Source organism: Crotalus tigris, unplaced genomic scaffold (assembly GCF_016545835.1).
Source record: "Crotalus tigris isolate CLP2741 ecotype Arizona unplaced genomic scaffold, ASM1654583v1 scf7180000019004.2909048, whole genome shotgun sequence".
Lineage (NCBI taxonomy): Eukaryota > Metazoa > Chordata > Lepidosauria > Squamata > Viperidae > Crotalus > Crotalus tigris.
In genome coordinates, this window is record NW_024097319.1 from 2,635,468 (window position 1) to 2,655,428 (window position 19,961).

At 39.7% G+C, this 19,961-nt stretch overlaps 1 protein-coding gene and 1 long non-coding RNA gene across 2 annotated transcripts in view; one reads left to right on the plus strand and one right to left on the minus strand.

Moving 5' to 3' along the window:
- DIDO1 (death inducer-obliterator 1) overlaps positions 1-19,961 on the plus strand; it is a 48,906-nt gene that overhangs the window by 16,235 nt on the left and 12,710 nt on the right. Inside the window, 3 exon segments of the mRNA XM_039358167.1 lie at positions 17,003-17,492; positions 18,576-18,735; positions 19,436-19,552. Of these exon segments, the coding sequence (XP_039214101.1) occupies positions 17,003-17,492; positions 18,576-18,735; positions 19,436-19,552 (767 nt within the window).
- LOC120314751 lies at positions 1,193-10,468 on the minus strand. The gene is made up of 2 exons (XR_005558520.1): positions 5,510-10,468; positions 1,193-5,384 (listed from the first exon to the last, which is right to left on the minus strand). It is a non-coding gene; the product is annotated as an uncharacterized LOC120314751 (long non-coding RNA).

Below are 19,961 nucleotides of genomic sequence, written 5' to 3' on the forward strand. Positions count from 1 at the left end.
CCTGTTTATTATTCACAAATATGTAAAATAACTTAAAATGTGTGCCTTTGATACCTAAACTGGACACTAATGTCCTCAGAGTGTTGGGAAGATCTCCGCTGTAATATCTGGACTTCAGGGTTGTTGTGATTTTTATTTTGAGAGGGGGAAAAGACTTTAATCTTAATTAGATGTTACATCTTTGAACTGTATTATCCAGCTGAGCTAAATCTCAGGTAGCCTAATGCTTAATTCTAAAAAAATTGTTCTTGATAGAGGTACAAATGAGAAGAATTAACAGATAACTCTAGTGGTCAGTTCTTTGAGAGGAAAAACACCATATATATTTTTTCCTAGTAGATCAAGGAAAGTCAATAATGCTTTTAGAAGAGAAGGCAGAATAGTTTCAGCACAGTAGTGCATCAACATGTTATTAGGCCTGGAACACTAAATTCTATCTTAAATTTAGCTTGAAAGGATTGCCTAATAAGTCATTAAGAAAGTTACGAAATTAGATAACATTTACGATTTGAGGTTAATTTAGTATTTTATAATATCCTTTACAATGATACAAGAGGTAGTGAATCATTTACTTAATTTGGACCATGAATGTAAGTTCCTTATATCTAAAACCAACTGCCAAGCTATTCCACAGTTCTGGAATTTATGTCAAAACAAATGAATATGCTGATTAGATTAGGGAATGGAATTCCCAAATACTAGCACAGCTGCACTATAAAAGCAAAGACAAGTCACAACTTGTCCCTGCTGTAATGGTATCTTTTATTTTGTATTAGTATTTCAGGGGCTGCTCTTTATTCTTCATTAGTGAATGAAATAGGGTGTTGTTTTATTTATTGTATCATTCTGCAGGTGCATTGCTTCTTAGCCTTTGACATGGCCTTGGGATAAATGTAGTCACAAAAATGATGATTTTGAGCATCCAAATAATGGACAAAATCATAACATGGTAATAAGCTTTAATTGGAAATCCAGCCAGTATATCCCAAGGATAAGACTTGTGCCACCCACTGGGGAGGAAAATATCCCACATTCTACTGTTTTCATTACTTTGATTCTGGCTGTCCAGATTGTTTAATCTCATTTCACATCTCATTTTCTCAGACACAGGGAAAGGGGAAATCTGTAGTATGACTAGAATCAACAATCAGTAGCTGCCTAGAGTAAAAAAAAAAAAAAAAGTCAAGGGCAGATATGTAAAGGAAAGAAAAAATTGCAGTGAATGCTTTAAAATAATTGAAAAGCTGTTTTTTTTTGTAAAAAAAAACCTAAAAGAGGCTATAAGTAGCTAGATAAATCAAACTAAAACAGATACGCAATTAAGAGTAGGAAATAAACCCTTCACAAGACAAAAAAAATATTTTAAAGAAAAGAAATCATTGTGCTAATCCAGATTAAGTCTGTCTTTATTGGAGAAGCAAGCAGTAAAAATTCTGATCCTTTATCATCACAAACAGTACCTTGCTCTCTGTTACGGTTTTGCATAACAAAATGTTCTATATGGAGGGTTTATAAGATAGCAATAGCACTTAGATTTATATACCGCTTCATAGTGTTTACAACCCTCTAAGCAGTTTACAGAGTCAGCATATCACTCCTCATTTTACTGACCTCGGAAGGATGGAAGGATGAGTCAATTTTCAGTTGGTCAGGCTCAAACTCCTGGCAGTGGGCAGAATCAGCCTGCAATACAGCATTCTATCCACTGTGCTACCAGGACTCTAGCATATTCTAAGATGGAGCTGGGATAGGATAGTAAGGATAACATTTAGGATAATAAGATATTATTCCCTGACAGAAAATACTCCAGGGACTAAATGTATCTTACCTTAGGACATGCTTATAGTTGCTCTGAGTTATGTAGCATTTAGGAATCAATACAATAATCTGTGCATAAAACCTAAGAATAACTTAATTTTTGTTTCTGAAAATAGTTTAGAGACAGTTGAGTTGCCTTTGTTAATTTGTATTAGAGAATCAGTGGTGACATCAGAGTGCTATTATACATTTACCTTTATAATTGGAACTTAACAGTGACTAGATCAGTAGGAAAGTTCTCAAGGTTTAGCTTGAATATTCAGAGGTACAGGAAACAGTCCTACATCTAACAATAATGAGGCTCTTTGAACGCTGTGTTCAAGGACAGGAAATCAGCATTTTCCAGAGACATCAAATTTATAACTTGAAATTTATAACTTAATTCTTTACAAGTTAATTCTTAAAAAGTTCTGCACCTTGGAGCACTACAGGCAGAATGCAAAGATTGATATGAAATTATTAAAAACACGGTGTTTAATGGGATTAAAGAGAATCGGGGTTAAATTTTTACCTAAACAAGTGCACTTGGGAGCAAAGGGAATGGATGAATTGCTCCATTACATTTTTCAGGAATGCTCAAATTATTTGAGGCGTCTTTGAGCCTTTTCTTAGCCAAATGCTGAATGTTATTACTATGTATAATATGTTCTGTTTTTTTATCATTTTCTTAAGCTGGCTGAATAAGTCATTAGAAAACTTTCACCTCTTCCTTCCCCTCAAGTAAAAGGGGTTCTCCATGCTGGTGTATCGTATATCCTGTATTAGAGACCAGGAATCAGATCCAGACTGCTGTGGTGGCTTCTGTTGTGCCCGAAAGCAGCGAATGGAAGCTGAAGAGGCCCTCCGTGGAGCAACATCTTCAAGACCTACCTGAGGAAATTTAAGCGGTGGGCTGCACCAGATAGTGGGGGTGAAGTGTACCAGCTGCAGAATCACACACAAATCTGCACTGGGAGTGGGTGGGAAAGAAAAGTATATAGATCGTTCTTACCCCACAGGCCAACAACTGAATATTTTGAATATTCCGGGAAGACATATAGTCTTGGCCCCAGACCACCTTCAGCCCAAGAGGCACCAATTGAGTGTTTTGTAATTGGTGTGGGTCTTGAGTGATTCACTTGGAAAACCAGGCTTCCTTTCCTGTGTTTAGTAAGACACCGATGATAACGTTCGGTAAAAATCATGCAACCTCTTGCATTATTCCAATTGACTTGAAAACGGGTACCTCTGCTGTTTTTGAAATCCTGTGGGAAACATGGACATACTATTTAAGCAATAGCTTATCTCTGTTTTGTTACGCATCCACCTCTCTGTAGCTCCCTGTTGGGGGAGGAGGCAGAGTGCCATTCCTCTGTTTTAAAGGTGGGTGAAGCATAGAGAAGTTGATGCCTTTTGTTTTAGTAGCAATGCCTTGATGCAAAAACCTGAAATCAAACCTGAATGTATGTAATGGCAAAGATGTATTTAATTAAGTTTTTAATGTTTGTAGCCTCCCCAACTCAACCAATGGTTATGGGTTCCATTTGTTCAAACTAGAGACAAAAAACAACCAAAGCTGACTTGAATCAAGAATGAACATGAGTGGTGTGGAATTAGGCAAATGCTCCTACACACATATCTCTTTCATTGTGCTTTTTATAAGGAGATCTGGGCATGAATCTGATAATGTCTTGTCGGATGTTGTGCCTGATACTTGGAGGGGTTCAAACTGGTGTTGCTTTCAAGTTGCATGAGGGCTTGGTGGGAGGATACAGTCAAGGGCTACCTTGAAAAGCACAACCCCTAGTAGTATCTTCCTCCAACCTCTGACATCTGCAGGTGAGGGTGACATCTGCAGAAGCTAAACATTAGGCTTGCAAGAGATATTTAAGTCCTTTTCAAGCATGCTGATATAGGAATTGGGCTCTGCAGTGTGATGTGCATCTTCTAATACAGTGCCCATGCAGGCGCAGTATGAAAAGCTGCTTGTGGTAAGTAAATTTGTAGAGTGTCTACACTGTTTGTTTGTCTAAGATTGTTTTTCAGGTGAATAGAAGTGCATGGAAGAGGCTTCCTTTTGTGAGTAAAATACCCCTTCAGCCAAAGTTCGAGCTGCTCATTTCATAATTTTGGGTGGGTTTTGAAGTCTCTTGGTCCCCCAGGTTTTATTCACTCCTCTGGGAGTCTTATTTCATTCCATGTGTGTACAGATCATTAAAAAAAAAAAAAACCTGTGTTAAAATAGATTGGTATAATTTTATAACTTGTCAGTACATAAATAAAAACAAAACTGTGGGAAGTCAACTGTTAACCACATTTAATTAAACACATTCATGTTTTAGAGGCCAGAACGAAAGAGGAAAATTTCAACTTCAAATCATAGCAGCATGGCAAAAGAGCGATCTACTCAGACTATCGGCACTTGAAGGGGGGCTCTGTGTCTGTAGTCCATGGGTAGGCAACCTTGGCTCTTTTATGACTCGTGGACTTCAATTCCCAGAATTCCTGAGCCAGACACCCTGAAGAGACAAGCCAGTGCTGTGGCTCCTGAGTAACCAGATGTGAAGTGCATGTTTTTACAGCACCCTCTTTGTGTATGTGTGAGAGAGAGGGAGAGAGAGAGAGAGACTATTCCTTTAGACCAGGGGTAGGCAACCTTGGCTCTTTCATGACCCGTGGACTTCAGGAATTCTGGGAGTTGAAGTCCACGAGTCATAAAAGAGCCAAGGTTGCCTACCCCTGCTGTAGTCCATTAGCTTAGCCAGCATTCCAGTGTTTCATTCCCCAGAAGGTAATGGTACAGTCCAAAGACGATGGCTTGGCTCATTTTTGAGAGGAGGGTCAGAATTCAGGATTCTCAGCACTGTGAGCTGTTTGCTTGTATCCTGGCTGTAGCAGAATTGGAATAAGGCCTCTAGGGGTTTTAAGTCTGTTGCATATTTCTCCACTACTCCCTGCTTTACAGAATGGATACCTGGGGGATAAAAAAACAAAACAAAACCTTGAGATTCCCACGAACCAGCTACTGTGGAAATCATTAGAATATTGCAGATTATTTATTTGCTGCCCGTCTTGCCCCGAGAATATTGCAGATCATTTTAGATGGATAAATAGCACACATCTTTCCCCAGAAATCAACGTAATAAATACATTTTATTTTATAAGTCAGTTGGTGCGCAAAATCTCAGTCAACCTTTGTAAAGCTGACACCAAAAAACCCTGAAAATAGATGATAAAAAACCCTGAAAATAGATGACAAGCATCCTCGAGTCCTCTTTCCTATATTGCCAAATCCCCTCTTTCGTGGTTTCCTTTCAGAAGTACTTTGGAAGCTTCGATGTTCTGAATTGTAGGATCTCATTGATCTTTTCCAGTGCAGTGTCTACCCTACCACATTCTCTTGGCCCTTGCCTCTCATTTCACATTTGCACTGTTGCTGGTTTTCAGATTATGTACCAAGCCCTTGTAACAAAGCAGTTCTGTGTGCTGGTCAACAAGATGTCACCAGGTCTGCTACTAATGTATATTTTACTGAAGAGGATGAAATAGCAGAATTCAAATAGGCCCGTCTTGTGTACAAACAGTTCCTATATAGTTTAGATCAGGGGTAGGCAACCTTGGCTCTTTTATTGACTCGTGGACTTCAACTATGCTGGCTCAGGAATTCTGGGAGTTGAAGTCCACGAGTCATAAAAGAGCCAAGGTTGCCTACCCCTGGTTTAGATTAATGGTAGTCGTATTGTCAGCAAGACATTTCATTTTTTTTTCCTCTTTTTTTTTCTTGATTTGTTGCCATGATTCCACCTGAAACAAAAAACTAAGGCTAAACACACCCTACAGTAAATTGAAAATTCCTTGCTGGGCTTAGCTAATGTGTGAATCCAAGTAGTATGGTTTATAAGGCATGATTTTTGACAATAGTGTGCGACTTATCCACTTCAAAAGTAGCCATTTTGATTTTCTTTCTCAGAATATTAATAGTGTCTGCTGCACTGATCTGGCAGTGTGTTTTTGTTTTAGATATATAATTCTGGGAATGTTCTGTGAGCAGAATAGGTTACCCATATTCAAATGTAAGATTAAAGATGATTATAATTCCATCTGAATCCGCAAAATGCTTAACATATCCTGTCCCAGTGGTGCTTCACCTTGGAATAGGTTAGGTGTTTTGATTTAATTGCGATTTTTTTTTTAAGAAATTTGTCTTCAGTGAATCAGGGGGTGATTTGGAAAAGACATAGCTTAGATACAAAGGCTGCCTTCATACTTCTCAAAATGGGCATAATTTGTTACAATACCTTCAGTTTGTCTTGACTCAGGTAGACACAGACCAATTGTTAGCCATTTTATGCAGAGGTAGCAGTTGAAACACCCACAAACCAGGTCTGGGCTTTAATCCATCACCATCTTGTGGACTATCTCCATGGATTGTGCACAGATCTGTCTCAACATGAGGGACCATATCACTTCAGCATGTAACTAAGAGGCCAAGTGGCTTTCTGTCCATGGGATGAGATGAAATCTAGGAATCGGATTTGCCACTCCAGGAAAAGGGATCTCATGCAAGGAATCAAACCTAAGAATGATCAGATGCTCTCTACCTGGTGGATCTCCACAAAAATCTGCAAATCCAATTCATTGGGTCTGCTTATTAAGGAGGAAAGGAAATTAAGAGAAAGGTATCTCCCCTTCAAAGGTTAATACTCGATCTTCAGATACTTTCCAACCATTCAATATTGTCAGGTTCAGCATAGCAACCGTTCCCACAGTGGAATTAGTCACAGAATAGGATTGTTTTGCCCTGCTTTGCCACTTAAAGCCAATTAGCTTAATCTGGGCCATGCATCCAGAAGATGCTTTGAATCGGTGGCAGGCTGTCTGCTGTTCCTCTTGGCTTTGCTCTACGGTGATCACCCAGCCTCTTTCTGTGGCTGGAATATCACCCAAGATGATGTCACAAAATGAGAATTACGAATGAATATCGGAAGTTCCAGAACTGAAGTGTCAGTTGAAGGCAACTTTATGACTGTCTTTCTCCCCTCTCCTAAATCATTCTCGGCTTTAGGGGCACTTTCACAGCATGTCAGTTTGGACATGAAAATTCTTGTGCTAATTATTCTGGCTGGGAAAGAGTATAAAGTGCAACAGGATGAATAAATCTCTATCTGCCAGAACTTAATTGTCCCCCAGAGTAATAACATGATCCACCTATCCCCACGAAAGTGGTGAATACTTTCTGAAGTTGAAAAACTAAATAGTGTGGGTTTGTCAGGCTGTTCAGGATGGGTGCAATTGCATGCTTTTAAAAGAATGGGCTGGCAGCTGAAACGGCAACGCCACCCCACCTCCCAGCTTAAATAAGCAGTGTAGTTGATCTAATGGGATTTAAGAAGGCTGTTTGGCTACAAATGAAGCCCAAGCAATGCCATGGACCTGATAATTAAAGCGATCTCCAAAGAAAGAGCATGCTTTAAAAGTACTGTGTAGCAAATTACAAGCGTGTTCATGGCATGCCTAATCTCCCTGAAGTATATTTGATTGTTTTGTATAGTTATCAAAATAAAAATAATTGGATTTAGCTCCAAGCGTAAGAATACTTGGCTACAGCAGTCTGCTGCTCAGTAGATCTGCTAAGGTGATTGTGTTACAGGGAAATTTATTTAGAGAGAAGTTTGTGCTGTCTGAGCCAAGCTCTGTCTACTCCCATTTTATTAGCCAGGCTACGGAGTGCAACTTTGCAATGGAAAATGGCTTGCTTCAGGACTGACCACAATCACCTGTGTGTCCCACGCAAGGATAAACCACCTCTTTTGTATTTTGCACTTTAGAAACTGAAAACCTGCCGTGTTGACCAGACCTCCCCCTTTGTCCTTACTGTGTATGGGATGCAGGTACACACATTGTCGTTAAACAGCAGAAGAAAAGCAACAGGCTTCCTTTCTCAGAGAAAGCGCCCAAGGGCAATGGCTCAAAAATTTTGACCGAAGGGAGCCCAAATACCTAAGGTTCTGAGTTGCATTCTAACAGTGGCATCATCCAGTAATGTAAAATCAGATTGTGGCACTACCATCGCCTCAAGATTTTGAAAGTGCTTATTTGTTTTTTGTTTTTTTTAAATGGAAACCTATCACACTTTAAATCAAAGGGCAGGTTTCAGTTTTCAGTGGATGCTAGCCAACAAACATTTAAGGCCCCTTTGGCCTGTATATTTTAAAGTTTATGATGCCAACTTGCATTTGAAAGGGTGAAGCAGCAGTAGTAGTGGCTTGGTGTGACTTGGGGCTTATTGTGGAATCACGTTCCCTTCCTCTCTAACCCTCTGACTTCATTTTTGTGCAGATCTTGCTTCAATTCACCACAATTTTCCCTGTTGCAGAAGTGCAATTATGCGTCCTAGGGGCGAATGGTTCAAAATACACTTAAGTTGCTCCCTTTTAAAAGTTGGGGTGGTGGTTTTAGCTCGCTTGGTCTTTCCCTGAAAGAGCAGGCAAAGGAAAGAGTGAGCTTTTGGGGGGTCGCATCTGGGCCTTACAGAGATGTAGCCATAGTTAGAAGGTGGGTAACACGGCAAACTGGTTAATCTGAAGCAGTAATGACAAAACTTCCAAACTCCTCAAAATAAGGAATGGGGACAGGGCCTGAGAGTGCAGAAAGAGGCAAGGCTGTCGCAGTTCATTGATTCCTAATTGTCCCTGGCATTGACAAGCAGCAAAGTCAACACTGCTATTAGTTTCCTGTTCATTCCTCTGCACTGTTCCTTTCCTGAATGCGCAGACCCTGGTCTTGGGGCAGCTGTGGCCTGCTGCTTCCTGTGAAGGAATGTCAGAAAAACAGTCTGATTCTCATCAGCTGCAATCCAGGCTAAACCAGCCCTCCCCCCTCAGTTCAGGGTCAGGGAGAGCCCCTGTGCCTCAGGCTGGGACTTATTCAAACATGCTGGGGAGGGTGGGTGCCGTCTTGACGGGGCCAGAACCAAAACTAGATTCATCTTAATTGTACTGTTGCAATCCTTAACTTATATAATTTTAGTTCCCATTTCCCTGCTGTCATATTCAAAACTGCCCTTCACAGCCAGGGCCTTTCTGTGTTCCATCTGCGCAGAGAGGCAGTTATGCCTTTCAGAGCTAAAGGAATTCCCTGCGCTAAAAGTTAGCGATGGAAAGGTTTCTTTTCTCTCTCTTTAAAAAAATCTACTCAAGAATTAATTTTCACTCATCCTGAAATGCAACTGACAAAAGACTTTCTGCACCGGGTGCCATAAGCGAACAACAGGCATTCTCTGTCATTGCTGGACAAAGGCATTTGGCAGATGTTTGGAGAAAACCTTGGCCGTTGGCCAACCCCTCCCCCTCCTCCCCCATGTTAATACCACTTACTATATATTAGAGTGCCATTCGTTCATCTTTGGATTTGTAGCACGTTTACCTAAAAAGCTGGCCACTGCTATCCATGCCTGTGGACTTCTGAAGCCCTGAATTTCAATGAGAGCCAATGCAACCATATTTCTTTCAGTTAATGCAGTGTGACTTTCTCCTTTTCACAAGACTTTTGGAAGTGCTAACAGTCGTCCCTTGAAAAGATTGCACTGTGTCTTTCAAACATCTTTAAAATGCGAAGAATGGAATTTTTCTTCAAGACTTCCAAAATGCAGTTCTTTTTGGCAGGCAAATGGATGATCCCTCTTGCCTCTTGAATCCCTGAAGGATTCATTACCAGTTCCCAAGCTGCTGTTTCTCCTTAAAGGGAAAAGAAATTTTTTTAAAGCCGTCCCTCTCCCTGGAAGTTGGCCACCCATGGCGCCATTTACTCCAAAAGGGGGGGGGGGATGGCCTTTCTATTTTATTCCTAGAAACTGTAAATGTAGCAAATGTCACCACTTCCATAATTTATGATTTGTCTGCTCAAATGCCAGACTGCCAAATAGTGTTAAATTTGTCTTGCTCAGATTGGACTTGTCTGAATGGAAATAATCATATTAATTTATGCTGGCTGGTTGCACTATTCCTGGTCAGCTGTCCACCCGGCATCTTGAGCCTTGGGAGGTACAATCACCATTGGACTTCTTCATGAACTGTTTTTATACATCCCTCCCTCCCTCGACTTTCAAGCCTTAGTTTCCTTCTCACAATTGCTGGGTCAAGGCTGAAGTCTACAGCTGCTGCTTGTGCTCACCTCTGCTATTCAGCTGGTCTTTCAAGAGCTGATCCCCATTTCCTGAAATGGAAGCATTAAAAAAAAAAAGGCTTGGGTGCAATTTGAGACCTAATCTGCTCCCTGATGGGAGGGTTTGGGGGGGGCGGTTTGGAAGGGGGGGTTGTTTGCATACGAATGGTATTTGAAGATGCAGCCTGGTTCTTTTTTTTTTCTCCTGGCCTGCTTTTTTCAAGATGCTGACCACCAATCTGAATTCCTAACGGGGAGGAAAGTGGATCCTTGCCTCTTAGGAGCTCATCTCTCCTTTAGTTGGTGTAAAATGATGAGCAGCAGCAGAATCGTGAAGATGAGCCCACAGGAGGGGGCAATCCTCACTGAATTTCATTCCTCCCGTTGGGGACCCCTCTCCCAGTAAGATTGGGATCGGCTGTCCTAACATTTTATTTCATTTACCTTGCTCCCTGTTATTTTTTTTATTAAAAAGTTTTACAAAAATTACAAAATATACCCCAAAACCCACCCCTGTACCCCCCCTCCTCCTCCCCCACTTCCCAGAACTGAATACAGGGTAACAAATATAATAATCATAATCTAACATTAACCAACTATATAGATAAACAAATATAATGCGCTTTAACTCCCCTTTAACAGAATAAACAATTTGCAAATAAACTTGATCATATAAACAAATTAAAATCCTAGTTCATAAACAATTCCTTGCCGACTATAGAAGAATGGACCTTTAAGGTCTCAAATTTAGCAGAAATGGCAAAAATTTCGGCTTATTTGAAGGATCATTCACAAGAGATATATTTCGGTTTGGAGAAGATGGATAGATTATATTCAGAATAAATATGGGACTAAAATGTTCCATTTACTTTATGAATAAATTTTAGAATATTGTTATTATTAATAATAGTTTATTATAGTGAATTTTTTATTATATTGTGTTGTTTAGGCTCCCTGTTATTCTTAAAGCATTCTTGCCCAATCAGCATTTGCCACTCCAGGGACTCTGCAGGTTCACACCTGCCTAGTTCCAATACTTCTGTATCAGGCAAGTTCAGCCTCAAACTTTTAATACATGCGATGGAGGGGTGTGTGTGTGTGTGTGTGTGTGTGTATTGAGGAATTTCAAATGAAATCATCTTGGAGTTACTTGCGCATATCACTCTGCAAATTGGAACCCGGGTTCATTTTTACAGGGGCAGCAACAGAACAATGGAAAGTTTCCGCTGAGTGAAAACAACTCTGATCTTGTTGACTGCCAGGTTTAGCAAGGAGAAAGTAATACCGGTAGCTAGCAAGGATATTTGTCAAGGCATCTGCTAAGAAGGGACCTTTGCAAGCCTGGTGCCACTCCTGCCTGTCTTAAAACTAGATTTTAAAGAAGCCAAAATGTGAATTAACTTTGCCCAACGTATTTAGAGTAAGGCAAAAATGTAAAATGACTTAATATCTCTTACATGATGCTTCTATTGTTTTATAAGTAGCCTCAACTAATGTGTGGCAACTGGTTTTTCATTGAGAAATAAAAACAAAACCCCAAATCTACTCATTTCTCCACAATTTTAATGGTTTAGTCAGGTATGGTCAATGCAATGTCAGGATTTTTTTTAAAAAAATATTTAAACATCCAAGTAAAGAGTAGACGCTATTAAACATAGCTGGGGTGCTAGAAATCTCCCCAGTATGACAATCTTTGGGCAGTCTTTCTCAGAAAATAAAGGGCTGTGTTTGGTGGCACAGCCACTTTGGAAAACCTTTCCCAAGCTTGGTAAAGCATATTCAAAGGTGTTCTGCAGCTCTGAGCATCAGAAACAAAGGGCAAAGAACTAAAATGATGTGCTGCTTGTTCTTCTACATATCAAGTAATAATGCTAGGTTCAATTTAAACATTTTAGGTTATTCCATGTATGCCAAGTGCCAGTGGTAGTACTGCAAGCTACTGTATTTAATCATTTTGGCTCTGTATTACTTCAGAACAAAAAAGGGAGTGTAAAAATAAAATGAAACCACTCCAGTTCATACTGTAATTTGCCAGTAAACTTTGATCATCAGAATTGGATTTCTAGTGCCTGGGTTTTCTTGAATTATTGTCCTGACACATTTCCCGATGGGAGGCAGTCAGCAGAGTGTGCTAACTGGATCTCTCATCAGCTGATTTTGGGGGTGGGGGTGTCAGTACAATTGCAAGGTGATGCCCCTGGCTGACCAACCAGGGCTGGTGCTGTTTCGTAGCAGAATGCAGTGCTCACATCATATCTCTGGCCACATCCACAGTGCTGTGAAGTGGCTGAGATGCATCAAGGGAGAGAAGACACAATGTTTATCCAGTGGCAATGGCCATCGTGCGCTGATGAGTATCATGCTGCATGCCAGATCACTGCTTCCATTAATTACTGGGCAGAGCTATCTATGCTAGAGATAATAAAGTTGGAAGGGACCTTGGAGGTCATCTGGTCCAGCCCCCTGCTCAGTCAGGAAACCCTACACCATTTCAGACAAATGGCCGTCCAGTCTCTTCTTAAAAACTTCCAGTGTTGGAGCATTCACCACCTCTGGAGGCAGATTGTTCTACTGGTTAATTGTTCTACCTGTAGGGAAGTTTCTCCTAGGTTGCTTCTCCCCTTGATTAGTTTCCATCCGTTGCTTCTTGTCCTGCCTTCAGAGTGCTTTGGAGAATAGCTTGACTCCCTCTTCTTTGTGGCAGCCCTGAGATATTGGAACGTTGCTATCATGTTCTCCCTCGGCCTTCTCTTCATTGAACTAGACCTACCCAATTCCAGCAGCCTTTCCTTATATGCTTTAGCCTCCAGTCCCCTATCATCTTTGTTGCTCTTCTCTGTACTCTTTCTAGAATCTCAACATCTTTTTTACATCGTGGTGACCAAAACTGGATGCAGTATTCCAAGTGTGGCCTTACCAAGGCATTGTAAAGTGATATTAATACTTCACATGATCTTGATTCTATCCCTCTGTTAATGCAGCCTAGCACTGTGTTGGCCTTTTTGGCAGCTGCAGCACACTGCTGGCTCATATTTAAGTGATTGTCCTTGAATGCCCGGGACCTGGAGAAGCTGGCAGTTACATATGACTAACAACGGGCAGCAAACTTTCAGAATGAAATTTCAACTGATGGTGCAGCTTTACCTCCATCAAGGCAATCCCAAAGCTTGATGCTTGGTCTTACACACCTGCAATAAAAGGTGGGGGGGTGGGGGACCATATGCTCCACCCTATCTTGATTCTTAAGCGAAGGAAAGTGGCATATAATGCAGATTCTTAACTTGATTTTTGTTTTTAGCTTATTTGCATTTTATAATTGCCAGGAGAATTAAGCACAAAGGAATGAACTTCCTAATTTGCATTACATGTTTCTGTTTGTGCCTTACAAAATATCAGAAACAGTTGGGCGTATATGGATGGTGCAACCATAGCTCACCCAGTTCCACATCAGAACATGAAAGCTTGTGCATTGTGTCAGGGAAAGGAAGAGATGAGCAGCAATAATTCTGGCAACTGGCTATACGGTGTTTAAATAAACCAGGATGAATTTGGCAGTTGGGAAACAAGTGTTTGACTGATAATTTTGGGAGAAATGAACAACTACAAGCAACTTCAGTGTCCTGTTAGTCTGTCATGACAACCTCTATTACTAGTAAGCCGATAGCATGACTATGACATGTTTTATTATCCAGGAACTGGTTTATTCATGACACAGCATTTGCATCTCATTCAATTAAAAACAGTTGCCCAGTGGCTTATAGGGATTTGTAAGTCCATGCGCAGATGATAATTTGACATGGGTGAACATTTGTTAATGAGAACTTTCACTTTTAAGTCTATTACAGCATAACAACCAAAGCATATTGTGTTATATCAATTCTAGGATTTTTCCTGCAGTTAAATGATCACTCAACATATTATCTAATGTTGGTTGGGAATGATTATTTCAACTAATCAATATATTTGACCATGGCTGTACCATCTTTGATTACTACTGACCATGGGTTCCTGGAGAGGTAACTATCATAAACTTTCATTTCGGTTGAGCAGTAAGATTCGTGTCGGCCAGAAGTACAATGTGCGCAAATGCAGCAATTACAACATGCTTAGATAATTTCTATTCCAAAGAGATCTAAGAGCTGATGACATTTTTCTTCTGAGTCAGGGTCTTCTGTAGTATCTTCTTGATGAAAATAACTCCCGGGTCATTTATAGTTGGCAAAGTAGTAGTGTTTTTGTAAAGAGGATTATTTTACGAATATGAACGGTTTTGAACTGTAGTTCCGGTGTTTTGGGTTTGGCGGTGTGAATGGAAAAAGGCCTGGGTATCCTTTTGCTTAATAAACTCAAAACCCTTATTAAAAGCATTTATGTGCTAGCATGTTATGAAAATGATTGCATGTTCAATAAATACTTTATATCTCTGTACTTGAAAGCCAGTGTAGCCAAGAATTACAAATGATAAATGATCAATAGCTTCATAATTATTTTCCAAATGGATATTCCATCTATGAAAGCCCATTTTAATCAGGTTCTAAAAGTTACAAACCAGCTTTGTGAGCCTAGAAATGCTTGAACCTTGTTGGTCCCATTCTTTGTTTTCAGGCAGCAGCAGCAGCCAGATCTTTTCAAATTTCAAAAGTTTTAATTGCTTTTCTAAGTTTATATATTACTTTCTTGCTTCTTAATGCCAGTCACTTACAACATTGAACTATGAATCAGTTATCAGTAAATGCATTTATTAGGATGGAATTGCTTGATCCTACATAGCACAATATTTTCAAATCTGGAGAAAACTTCCAATTTTTCAGTTGGCTCTTTGTTTGAATTCTTGCATGGATAACAACTGCTCAAAAAAACCCAAGCTAGGATTATTAAAAAAAAAAAAAGTACCTGTATGAAGTCTTCCTCCCCCCCCCCAAGTCACTGTCAATAAATACTTTGAAGTAGACAAGAGATTAGGTGACTATAATGGATTCACTGCAAAAGACTTATGTGAAGTTACAATCTTGTATCAGATAAGAACATGAACATGCAGTTTATCCATTGACGGAATTTTGTACGTGTCTTGGCGTACTCGGACTGCTATTTTACAGATTTACTCTTGGTCAATTGAACTTAAACAATGAAGACTTTAAAGTTTTTTCAAGAAGACTTAACACAGATAACCAAAACTAATTTCACATTGTGACAAGCTTAATTTAGTCAGGAATCCTTTGCCAGTGAAGATAGCAAAGCAATTTTCTTATTTTGTTCAGGCTCAGTCATGCCTTCTTATGAAGCAAGCATAGTTTATGAAAAATATAAAATAAAGTGAATCTCCACGATATGGGTATCTTTGGATTGAAATAGATTTTGAATATCTAGTTGTGCAAATTAACAGCATCATGAGTTTATCTCCTATAGTCGTCGTCACACCTCCACAAATGATGCATGGTGTGTTCTGCCTTGCATCCTGGTCAACTTTTGTAATAGTAACAAAGTTATGTATGTATGTATTCCATCTCTTGTTCAAGATAACAGATTTTTGCCGTGCACACAACAGCTATTAGTCCATCAGATTTCTGCATTTTTAATCATTCTGTAGTGCATATTGTGTGCTATGCATAATTGTAAATCTTCCTGTGAGGTGGGAATAGAGCTGCTTTTTCATGCTGTGGGTTTTTTCAGAAATCACATATAAACAATCAAGATAATAGTCTCTCCTTAGTGGTATATTGTCTTTCCCTTTCTTCAGCTGATTCTGAGCAATTGATCGGATTTACCCATAATTTGTCATGTTGTTGCAAGTTTTCTACTATGATAGTAAAATTAGTCTTTAATTATTTCAAGGTGATCATTTAAACATTTCAATTGCTTAAATAATGGTCTATGTTTTGTTCCCTGCGGCCTGAATGTCTGGGTTACGATGGTTTCATAGAATGAAATTAAAACATTTTTTTAACTCTCTGGAAAGGAAAAAAGGATAAGAATTAGGCCTAGGGGAATATAATGGTTATTTGTTTGACAACTTCCTTTGAATTTGAAGTCTTAATTTCAATCTGTGTGTGCAATCTTTGAAGATGGAGCCTCTTTTATGTTGAAACATGAAAATATTTGTGATTTTATTTTGTCTGTTTTAATGTGGTTTTGCTATAAAAATTATTCCCTTTCTGATTGATACACGTGGGTCGCAATCCTTTGTACCATGAATTCAACCTCTCCGTATTGAAGATCCCTTTACAACCTAACAGGCCTAAGTTCTCTTCCTTTTTCCTGTCATGCATGTTAGCTAAATCACCAGATATTGTCACATTTTGCTTTCCAGTTAAAAGCAACTGTAAAACAACCCCCAACATACCCGCAGTACTACAATCGCTGGCCTGCTGTTCTGTGCCCAATTGTTACATTTATCATTCCTTTCATGCAAAACCCTTCTTTTGTTCAGGACAGGTAGGTCTCGATTTAACAATCGTTCCTTTAGTGACGGTGCAACGGCGCAGAAAGAAGTGACTTGTGATTGTTTTTTTTTTACACTTACGACCATTGTAGCATCCCCACGGTCACATGACCAAAATGTGGGTGCTTGGCAACTGGCATGTACTTCTGACAGTTGCACTGCCCTGAGGTCACGTGATCCCCGTTTGCTACCCTCCGACAAGCAGAGTCAAAGGGGGAAGCTAGATTGGCTTAACAGCTGCATGATTCACTTAACAGTTGCAGTGATTCACTTAACAACTGTGGCAAAAAGGTTGTAAGACGGGGCGAGATTCATTTAACAACTGCCTTGGCTCAGTGGAGCTCACATGGTTGTAACTCGAGGACTACCTGTCCAGCCAGCCAAAGATGGGACTGTTTTTAAACATTGATTTGACGAAGTGCCACTTCTCTTCCAAAAATCAGTGTAAGTCATCCTTCAGGTTGATGGAATCGATGGCCGTGGTTAGTTATTAAATCCTTCTGTTACTTAGGCATAGCAGGGTTGAGTATCCGGGCAGCAGACGAGTTTAATAAATCATTAATCATTGTCATAATTGAGCCAGCATTTTTTTGGTGTTAACAGCACATAAAGAAGAGCGGAAGGTTGAGGATAAACCAGGAGAGCCTCCTGCGATGCTGAAGAAAACGGTTGGACCGACGTCGGTGGTTGAGAAACACGGGTCTTCCCAAACAAGAAGTGTGCCCCTGAAGAAGCCCTCGCCGTTTGCCAGTACTTCACTGGTCAAGACCCCGGTGAAACACTCGGCCGCAAGTTTTAAAGGGGTCATACCCAAGAAGTCTTCGCTTGCGACGGGTCCTCCTCCTTCAGGCGGCCTTTCATCCTTAAAGCCATCTTTGTCCTCCTATGGAGCCTCTTCCATGGCTAAAAAAACAGTCCCCCCCTCTAGCACAGTGGCAGGGCTTAGGAGACCCGCCATGTATTCCGCTTCTTCTTCAGCCACCTCATTCCCTCCACAAGCCAAGCCAGCTGCTGCAAGCGCCAGCCAGTCGCAGCCCAATTCTCAGATTCGACAAAACATACGGAGGTCTCTTAAAGAAATTTTGTGGAAAAGGTAGGAACGCCGTAACGTGCGCCTGAGGCAATGCACCTTACAAGCCTCATGGGTGATGCGCGTTTATTATGATTTCCCTTTCGCAGCGTTAGCTTTCAAATGAGGTTTACGAAATCCATTTACGGCATTGCTCATTGATGGGCTCCTGTTGAGAAAGAAGTACTTTTCAAGTTTCACGTTAAGGATTTTCTATTTCAGAACATTCTGAAGAAAGGAAAGGTGACTTGGTTGAGACTTAGCCGCTCTAAATTGACCTGAATCATTAGCAGCCCTTCCATCAAATATAAATTTGTAGGAGACAAATAAACGTATATGTTGACAGTTCTTTTAAATCAGTGTTTCTCAATCATTGCAGCGTGAAGATGTGTGGACTTCAGCTCCCAGAATTCTGGGAGTTAAAATCCACATTATTTTCCAGCTGCCAACATTGAGAAATGCTGTTTCAAATAATTTTGAAATGTGCCAGTGATGAAGGATGGAAATCCCCATCAGAAAAGGGCCATTCTCTCTTCAATTCCATGTTCTGTGGAGTTCTTGGTGCTCTCTGAGCTTGCTTGTTTGCTTGCCTGCAGACATTTCTTTAGCAATCTAAATCCAGAAATGGAAGCTTGGCATTCAGACAAATCAGCCGTCAATAAACACATAGAGATAAAACCACATTTATTGATCATTCAAAGACAATTAAAAAACCTAAGAAGGAAATAGAGTACAACCCATCCTCTCTAGCAGCCCGCAGTTTGCTAAGCAGGCAGACAACCTGTAATCAATACTGTAATCTAATGAAAACTCTAAAGAGGAAACCACATTCCCACTAAAACTGGCAGGGCGGAGCTTCCATACAGTAAACAGGCAGCAGACTCCACACTCATTTAGCACTGATGGTATTACCTAGTTAGGTATTGAAACATTTGCAAGTAAACCACCAAGTTCAGAGAGCACCAAGGACCCATCAGTTCAATACTGCACTAGAGATATTAGCAGAATCCCAATAGAAGAGAATAAGACTAATTATAGAAGATTGCATACACTCCCTTGCTGTCTTTAGATTAAACTAATGGTGCTGACTTTTTCCCCCCACTCCAGAGTAAATGACAGTGATGACTTGGTCATGACAGAAAACGAAGTGGGGAAGATTGCACTGAATATTGAAAAGGAGTTGTTCAATTTATTCCAGGCTACAGATAATCGATATAAGAGTAAATATCGCAGTATTATGTTCAACCTCAAGGACCCCAAAAACCAGGTTAGTCTGTACTGAAATGAAGGAGCTATTGTTTTGACTGGTTTTATTTTCCTGCAGGCAGCTTTCAACTCTAATTTAGTAATTAATATACATTATTAGATATTGCTCATAATATACAATGCATCCCTACCTCAGATTGTTAGGTTTTGAAAAAAAAAATGATTAAGAAACATTTGGTAGATGAATAAATGTATATATATTGTAAATAAAAATTGGTTTCCCTCATTTCACTAATTGGTCGTGTGATAAACTGGGTTGGTATTGTAGATTCATTGCAAACAAAAATATTTACTAATACACTGTTAATATTGAAATATTTTCAGCTTCAGAAGGCAGTATTGAGCCTCATGTGCATAATTTTAAAGGGTGATTAATGACGTTAGGGATAATAGATTGTTAATCAAACCTTAATTAAGTTATTTGTATTTTATATTGAAATCCAAGATTTAACATTCCTTGTAAATGCACATAAAGTTAAATGTAAGATTTTTCATAAAAGCACAAAGGTAATAGTTGACATTCACCATATACAGCGTTGTCAAATTGCTCAGTGCTGTATTTCGTAACAACCACATTAAAAAAAATGAATAAGCGTTCTTTAGATCTACAGTTAGGATGATCTAAATTGGCTATGATCATTTATTTATCTAGAAGGCTGTATTCTCTCATTAGTATGTAATAATATCAATCTTCTCTCTAGGGTCTTTTCCACCGTGTTCTTCGAGAAGATATTCCTTTGTCAAGGCTTGTAAGAATGAAACCTGAAGAACTCGTATCTAAAGAGCTGTCATCGTGGAAAGAAAAACCAGCCAAATCAGTACGAAATAATTTGTTTTCTACATATGAAGTAAAAATTGTGATGCTTTTTTGTATTATGTTTAGGGGACATGATCGGTAAGAATGTACAGGTGGTACTTGACTTACAAATGGTCACTTAGCAACTGTTCAAAGTTAAGAGAGACCCTCCAAAAGGTATTTATGACCCAAATTCGGAATTACAATGGATGCCCCCACAGTCATATGATTGCATTTTGGGGCACTTGGCAACTGGCCTGTATTTACATTTGTTCGAAGTGTCCCACCATCACATAACCATAGTTTACAATATTTTTTGCCTGAAACCAATGTTTATTTCCAATTTCCAGCAAAAAAAAACCCCTCCCCTTGTGAACAGTGGTTTTGCTTAAGGACTATTGTGATTTGGTTAATGATCACCACAAAAAAAA